Source organism: Meriones unguiculatus, chromosome X (assembly GCF_030254825.1).
Source record: "Meriones unguiculatus strain TT.TT164.6M chromosome X, Bangor_MerUng_6.1, whole genome shotgun sequence".
NCBI lineage: Eukaryota > Metazoa > Chordata > Mammalia > Rodentia > Muridae > Meriones > Meriones unguiculatus.
This window is the reverse complement of record NC_083369.1, coordinates 61894079-61903095: the sequence shown is the minus strand read 5'-3', so window position 1 is coordinate 61903095 and position 9017 is coordinate 61894079. Positions and strand designations below refer to the sequence as shown.

The 9017-nt window shown below is 37.8% G+C and overlaps 1 protein-coding gene across 1 annotated transcript; it reads right to left on the bottom strand.

Moving 5' to 3' along the window:
- Positions 1-1363: 1363 nt before the first annotated feature.
- LOC132649882 (glutamic acid-rich protein-like) lies at positions 1364-3262 on the bottom strand. The gene is made up of 2 exons (XM_060374648.1): positions 2704-3262; positions 1364-1368 (listed from the first exon to the last, which is right to left on the bottom strand). Exons 1-2 carry the CDS (start codon positions 3260-3262, stop codon positions 1364-1366), a joined length of 564 nt encoding a protein of 187 aa, XP_060230631.1.
- Positions 3263-9017: the final 5755 nt, after the last annotated feature.

Below are 9017 nucleotides of genomic sequence, written 5' to 3'. Positions count from 1 at the left end.
GTGTTTTTAAATGTCTGAATTTAAAATGAAATTTTAAATTTGTTTTTAAATGTCTGACCGAAAATGAAATTCTGCATGTACTAAATAAACTTTTTTTGTAAGAAATGTTTACCAAGTATTTACCAAATACAAAACAGAATGGTAGGTTAAGAAAGATTCATAATAAGAAAAACTATTAAAATGTCCTAACAATTTAGAAACTTGACCTTTAGAGAATGACATAGGTATGCATGCAGATAAGTCTGCTTAATACTGTAAAGTGAGATGTGCTCTCATTGAATACATCAGAAGGTATTATGTCAAATCAGCACCTAGAAAGCTTTAAATACCTGTCCTTTCTCCTCTGAGTCTCAATTCAAAAATTTAATGCTGGTCCAATTATAGTGAAACATTACTCTAAATCAGCAGTTTTTAAACTATATTAAGAATAAAAGTGTTCAGAAGCTGCCAGATCAATATGAGAATTTATTTAATAAATATTTTTATATTAATTACAGTTTATTCACAGTTTGTTATTGTATCTCAGATGCAGCACCCTCCCTCCTCCCCTCTCAATCCCACCCTCCCTCCCCCAACTCCTCCCATGTCTCTCTCCAAGTCCACTGATAGGTGAGGTCCTCCTCCCCTTCCATCTGACCCTAGCTTATCAGGTCTCATCTGAACTGGTTGCATTGCTCTCCTCTAATGGAGCTAGAAAGTTCCCATTGCTAACAAATTCTTAGGTGCTGAAGCAGCTGCTCTTGTTTTATGGGCCCAAGGGTCTCATCTTGCTTCCAGACAAATTGGGTCACTTGTCAGTTTCTGTGAATAAAACTCAGACTATGCTAGGCCTCCATATGTTCTTTAAAAAGATAAAAATGGTTTAAATTTAATGTAATTTATTGAAAATATAATAAGGGGACTTAAAACAGTTAATAGTGATCTGCTTCACTGACTGTTAGGTTAAAACAAAAGAAATATACATCAATAGACTTGAATTACTATTTTTCTTTATTTATTTTTTATTAGTTACATTTTATTAACTCTGTATCCCAGCTGTATCCTGCTCCTTCATTCCCTCCCAAATCCCTCCCATCCCCTCCCTGCCCCTTTCCAAGTCCACTGATTGGGGAGGACCTCCTCCCTTTTCACTTGAATTACTATTATTGATACAAAAACTCTCCCATTCATTCATTTCAAATGATTTTTTATTTTAGAACTAATGCTTAAGTAGTGGGAGAAGGTTTCAGTGTATATATGTGGATGGAGAATTTTAGAATAGGATCATTGATGGAAATTTTGTTGTGTGTTAATGAATGTTAGATCTCAAATCCATGAAGAGCCAATTGATTGACTCTATCTTCATCCATGGCTTCCCCTGCCCTCAATCTGTAGGAAAAAATAAAAGATAATTAACAATTGTAAAACATTAACATATAACTACTGTTTTTTTAATCTTAAGAAAATACTCTTATGTTTCCTTGTAATTAAAATACTGTGTACCAAGATAATCTTGTATCACATTATGTCTTCAGTCAGCTGACCTTGTAAGGTTCTTCAATAAAGGAAAGGCCTAGTTTTCTAGAGATACCATTATCTTGCAAAGATACAAATAAGTTTCTCTGTGTTAAAAGATTCTGGCACCTAATAAGCCATACTTAAATTCTCATTCCCTTCCATTTAAAGAAGCAGGCAACAAAATACAGTAGTTTGAATAACTTCTCAGTGGCATATACATAAATTTCATATATCTGCTGCTTCATGGTTTTCTTTAGGATGCTTTCTCCCTTTTCTAATAGCTTGCACACGCTGTCCTGTTGATTATGGTTTATTGGAAGAAATTAGAATCATGTTGGTCTTGTTGAATTTTAAACCTTTTTAGACCTTTATTAGAAAAGCATTATATTTGAAGACAAATTCTTCAATGCATATATCTTTTTTATTTCCCTGATCTATTCATATCTAGTTTTTATAACTTTCAAGTATTCTTATAGCAGTTCATCATATTGGATAATCCTATATTAGATCATCTTTGTATACTTAAAAGCTGTCATCCAAAACATAGGTACATCATCTGCTTGCTATAGGCCTCTAAGCTCCTTCCCGAAACTTTCCTTAACCTCCAAGTCACCTTCTGCAGGATTGTACACTGAACTAGTAATGTTATCAAACAGATTGGTAAAAAGCAGCAAATCACTCCTGACCTAACCAGGAGGGTATTTATAGAATTGGGTTTCCACTTGAACTCTAAGTTTTCTGAGTATGGCCTTTAAATGAGTTATCCAATGCCAGCAGAGGCTTCATGAAGGCCTTGATCCCTCTTTTGTTGCACAGATCAGCGGGTGATAGAAAACAGAAGTGTTAGTCAAGGACTCACTACTAGAACATGTCCTGCTTGAGTTCCTCTGAATGTACCATGGCTATCTTTTAGGGTGTTACACAAGACAGCCATTCTGGAGTTAGCTTCATCTATTAGACATTCATCCTCCCATTTCTATGTTTCATTTGCTAAGTTCTAGACTTCTTAGAGAGTCCTTCATTCTCCTAGAGTTTTTCCCTGTCCTGAATCTGTGTGCTCCCAAGGATTAAACTTTACTACTCATCTTTCCTGGGCTGAAGCAGGTAGTGGTCATTAATAGCATGTATAAACACTTTGGTAGCATGATGTATTTAAGAGAAACAAAATTTCTCTATAGAGACCTAAACCTACTAAAGGGAACTCACAGGCATGCAGGATGATCTCATTCCCCTGAACCTCATCCTGATCTTCCCCTTCGTTATCCTCCTCCTCTTCATATTCGTAGTCTTCCTCATCATCGTCATCCTCATCATACTCGTCATATTCATCATATCCGTCGTACTCGTCATCCTCGTCATCCTCGTCATCCTCCTCATCTTCTTCATTATTATAGTACCCTTCATCTTCGTCCTCATTCTGATTATCAATCTCTTCCTCAGCATTCCAGACATACCAGTCATCTTCAACCTCAGGCCAGGCCTCCTCAAGAGCAGGCCAGGCTTCGTCAATATCAGGCCAGAAGTCTTCCACAGCGGGCCAGATTTCCTCAACATCAGGCCATATCTCCTCCTGCCCATGCTCTTCCTCTGTAATGGCTTTTACGACTGCCTGCGAAACCAGAAATGCTGCGGTTCCATCGATGTCATCAACCACTTCTTCGATTGGCAGCACATGTAAGACAATTTGTGCGGCGTCCTGCCCCATCCCACTACCTTCTGGCTCTTGCTCAGGTAATCCAGGCTCCTGCTCTGCAACAGCAGACATGACTCAAAATACCTGGCAGAGAATGTTTTATCGAGACTTGGAGCTTGGAAGGTGTTGGTGGGATGAGGCGTTGTTAGGGCAACTGCCGCTGAATAGAGAGGCTGTTGGTCACAAGTACCTCTTAGAAAGGCAGTAAAAGCTGCAATGAAGGTTTTCCACTGCTGAGATGATGGATTTGGAACCTGTGGAGTACCGGTAAAGGGAGGACAGGGCAGCACCGGGAGGAGCAACCTACTGAGGCCGACCACAAAATGGCTGAGGATGTGTTATGAGGGGGCGGAGCCTTGAGGCGTAATAATGGTCCTCTCTCACACGTCACCAGAACTGTAAGCTCATTTGTTGAGACAAAGTGATTGACTTGCACTGTTTCCAATGAGCTATAAAGGTCCTTAAGGTTTAGCGACTGCTCAGAATCACATCTTTTTCTGTTGAGGCCTCCCTGTCTTGGGCTACCTTTTAAGGCAATTGAAACCCTGTTTTAAATTTCATGTTGTCAGCAAAATGATAGTGTATTTATATGAATCAGGATCTCCAACTGATTACTTTTTGGAATGTGTTACGGCAATGTAGACAGAGTTATAAAACAGTTGTAAGGGTGCTGGAGAGATGGCTCTTCCAGAGGACCCAAGTTCGATTCCCATTATCCACATGGTGGTTAACAACCATTTATAACTCCAGTTCCACGGGATTTGATGCCTTCTGGTCTCTTTGGTCACTGTACACACATGATACACAGACATTCATACAAGAAAAAGCACTTATACACATATGAAATAAAAATAAATCTAAAAATTAAAAACAATCATTGTATAGCTCAGATTTCAGCAAAGGCAAAGAGAGAGATAAAGACAGAGAGAGAGAGACACACACACAGAGACAGAGACAGAGAGACAGAAGACAGTGAGACAGAAAAGAGCCAAATAAGGAAAGCTTGAAATGGTTACAATCAGAACAAATGTTTAAAAGTGAAAAAAAAACTGAAAACAGAACCTAGAAAGTAGTTAATTCACACTGCCAAGTACACACAAAAGAGGAAAGTCATGTCAGAAATTAAAAGAACAGGCTTCCTAAGATGAATTAACAAAATTAAGTCTTTCTATTTTATCCTTTCCCAGTTATACAAGTATAATCCAGATAAAGTACTTTTTATACCTTTTCATATCTATAGTGTAAATGTAAACATATCATATTTCAGGAAAATGACAACCACCAATCTCTTTAATTACCCTCACAAAGTTTAGGAGTTAGTAACAATTTGGCACACTCTCCCATTTCCAAGAGAGAACATGGCATTTTCATAAAACACATAAATGTCAAGAAGAATGCAAAAAGGTTAATTAGCCAAATACCAAAAAGTTGATGTCCCACAGTGGGCCCAAACAGTGTTAGATGTTGCAAGACATATTGTGGGGTAAGCTCTTGAAAATCACAGTAGGTGCAATGGTTGAACCTGAACTAGTCTATGGAAGAAGGACTGTTACATGCTACATATTGTGTGTAGTATCAGGATGGTCTCCTCTCACCTGTTACCAGGGCTGTGAGATCACTTGCTTAGACATAGTGATTGACATGTATTGTCTTTCTTCCCTAGGGAATGCTGTTTTTCCCATTCTTTTTTTTAATTAAATTTTATTTTTTATATATTAAATTTATTTACTTTGTATCCCAGCTGTAGCCCCCTCCCTCATCCCCTCCCAACCCCACCTTCCCTCCTTCATCTCCTCCCTGGCCCTCTCTAAGTCCACTGATAGTGGAGGTCTTCCTCCCTTTTCATCTGACCCTAGCTTACCAGGTGTTTCTCCCATTCTTGGCACGCTTTAGTTGCCTGTAGTTATTTGTCTAGACACAAATAACATTATATTCAACCAAGGACCATGTATGGACATAACCTAGAACCTCCACTCAGATGTAGCCTGTGGTAGCTCAGTAACCAATTGGTTTCCCAAAGTGAGGGGAACAGGGACTATTTCTAACAGGAACTCGATGACTGGCTCTTTGGTCTCCCCACCCCCGAAGGGAGGAGCAGTCCTGTTAGGCCACAGAGGAGGGCTTTGCAGCCAGTCCTGAAGATACCTGATAAAACAGGATCAGATGAATGGGGAGGAGGTCCCCCCCCATCAGTGGACTTGGAAAGGGGCACTGTGGAGATGAGGGAGGGAGGGAGGGAGGGACTGGGAGGGAATGAGGGATCGGGACACGGCTGGGATACAGAGTTAATAAAATGTAACTGATAAAAAAAAATAAAAAAAAACATTATATGGACTGAGCAGGTCTCATGCATATATTTAGGATCATATATCAAGAAAGAAAAAGAGGCTAGGAATATGAGAAATAGCAAGGTAAGGGTTTATGTGGGAGGGGCTATAAATGGGGGAAGGGAAGGGGAAATTATATGATTATATTTTCATTTTAGGTAGTAAACAGTTATTTGACAAAAATCAGGATAGAGTAATAGTGAGTGGGATATAGAAATAAAGGCTTAAGTTAGACTTCAAAGGACGCCAAAGGGCCCTGAGAGTAGAATACAAGGCTTACTCTGGTCTCTACATAATGTGCTTGTTGTCTGGGAAATTACTTGATTGATTGCTGTGGCCTGAATGTTTCTTTCTCCACCAAAGTTCACATTTAAACATAATTCTCAACACAACAATATTGTCACATGTCATATGTTGTGAGATGATAAAGGCTCCCCTGTAATGAAATTTTAGAGCCTTATAAAATAAGGACACAATATTGATCCCCTCTGCAAGATGAAGCAAAATGGTACCACCATGCAAGCAGATGAGCATCTTTATAAGACATAACAATGGTCAGTGACTTAGTCTTGGAGTCCCAGCCACCGGAATACTAAGAAATAAGAAATAAAATACAATTGTTTGTAAATTACCTAGTCTGTGACATCTTGATATAGTGGCACAAATGGGCTAAGACATTTTCTTTTTGCAAGAAGGAAATCACTATGGATATTTGTCTACATACTCCAATGAGAACTGGTAGAAATAATATTGGTTTAGTTGCTTTCTTAGAACCAAGTGTGAACCTCCACTCACAGAATATAGGGTCATAAAGGAAGAGTGACTATGAGGTGGAGGAATATACGCCAAATGGGATATGCAAGAATAGAGATTCTCACGCTATGATTTTGTCCATCTATAGGCAAACAGGTTCCTGCCATGTGAAATGCACAGGAGAAATGTTTGTAGTCCCCTAAGGCCCCCAACCTTGAACCTGGCAAAGAAGTTAGAAAATCTGGGACCAGTGGATACTGATAGCTATAGCCACAAAGGGAACTACTACTACTGGCATGAAAGTAGACCAGCAGAGAGCAAAAGAGGACTCTGTACCTACATAATCCTTAAAAAAAAGGAAAAAAAGAAAAGAAAAGAAAAGAGGCTTAAGAAATTTCTGTTGTGAGTAACCCTGATGAGAAACATCTAAAGAGAGCTATGTAGGACCTGTAGTTGAGCTTAACGAAAATGACACTTTACCAGAGTCTCACAGAACAGCTTTGTAACTGCAGCACACATGCACATCATTTTAATGCATAGTTCATTCCCTAGTGGAGAAAAGAGAAAAATCATCCTTCTGCTTCTCAGGATGCCACCTTCCCACATGTTACTAGAAATGTAGACTTTCCACACAACAAGGTAGAAAGTCTCTGTTTTAGTCTGTTTGTGTTCCCCTAAACTGTAGTGTTACATCCTATTCCTTGAAGTGATGATAGTAAATGATGCATCCTTAGGAGTGGCATAAGGTCATGGTGGTGTAGCCCTCATGAATGAGGTCAGTGCCTTTCCAAACAGGTTTTGAAACATGTTTTTCCTTAAGAGGACATAAGGAAAAGCCGCCATATATGAACCTGAAAGTATTTTCCCTCAAACACTGAAAGTTTTAGCATCTTGAACTTGGTCTTCTCAGCCTGTAGAACTCTGAGATATACATTTTTGTTGACTGAAAGTACCAAGTCAATGGCACTTTGCTTGGAATCCTAAATAAAGTAAAATATACCTTTCATCTGTTTAGGTACAATCCTCATACCTTCTCTGAATCTCCAAACTTAAGTTCAAAATTTAATTCAATAACAATCTTTTATATAAATTATAATAAATATGGGAATAAATGATTAGGTGTTGATATAGTTATACTGACATTAACATGAAGGAGAAATAAAAGTATTTTAATCTAAATGTTTTTAAAATCCTTTTGATTTTTGAAAATCAATTATAATTACATTACTTTTTCCTTTTTCTTTCCTCTCTGCAACCTCTCTCATGTATCCCATTTTGCTCTCAAATCCAGGGTCTCTGGCCTCTTTTTCTTTAATTTATATATTAAATATATAAATACAACCTTTTTAGTGTTTTCAGGGATGATTATTTGTTATTAGATAACCAGTTGGTGTGAGTATTTCACCAGAGGGAAGACTATTTCTCCCTCTTTCAGTATTCTTTAGTTGCCAGCAGTTCTTTGTCTATGGTTGGGGTCCTCTAAGATGTCTCCATTCCATGTTACCATATCTGTTGGTATTATTCTTGTCATTCTAACGGTTTGCATCTACTTGGGTAACCATAATTATTCTTCTTCAGCTTTCTTTTTCATAATTATCTTCTTCTGTTATGCCATTTACCTCAAATTAATGGTTCTCAACTTTCCTAATGCTGTGACCCTCTAAAGTATCTTCTGATGGTCACAACCCACAAGTTTAGAAGCACTGGTATAGTGCTTATGTCATAACGCTTTCCATAATAACTAAAGTTAATGAGGGTTCATACACATTGTTTCTAAGGCAAAGATGTTAAACCTAAAAAATACTAATCACATTATTGTGGTACAGACAGAGAGGTAACTCCATCATTCTGGATAGGACAGTCCTCTTAGTGTTTCAAGGTATGATGTTATTATCAATAATGAGAAAGAATGATGCATGTTATAGATGCCATTCAAGTTGACAATGAAAACCCCATCTGCGCCATCTCTACAACATATGCAAGTACGTAAAACAGTAAAATGGTACCTAGTTTGAGATTGTTACATTTGATTTGTGTCAGCTTTACATTGGTTGGTGATCTGTATAGGTACTGTTCCTAAGTATATACCAAACATACATACAACCAGCATGACATACTCTAAAGCTATCTGGGCATCAGGAGATACACATCATTTCCCTTAGAAAGAAGATAAAAACGACAAAATCAGTAACATGACAAAATATTTGCTTATGCCACTTAACTAAAGTAAACTTTAGTGTTTTGCCATGCTGAGGTAACTGGAGCCAAGAGCCAAAAAACAAACAAACAAACAAACACAAAATAAAACAAAAAAAAACTTTCTAAAACTTTCTACTCTCCCTCAGATGTCTACCTCAGGTAGTAGGGTAGGATGTCAGGCAGCTTTGTATTACTGTGACAAAATACTTGAGACAAATATTTAATAACGTTTATTATTTATGAATATATGTTTATTTTATTACTGTTATTTATACTATTTATGAATATATATATTAATGAAGGTTTATTTTGACCTGTGGTTTTAGAGGTTTCAGGCTATGTTTTTGGCCCTGTTGTTTTGGGCTTCCGGTGAAAGAGTACACCACGTTGAGGGTATGTAATGAGAAAACCAGTTCACCTTATTATGGCCGAGAAGCAAAGAGTTAAAGTGGAAGAGGCATATTCCTAATGAGTTGAATTCTTACTGTAAGCCCCAACCAATAATGGTTCTATAGAATTTCAGTGCTAAGGATGGAGCCTTCAACACA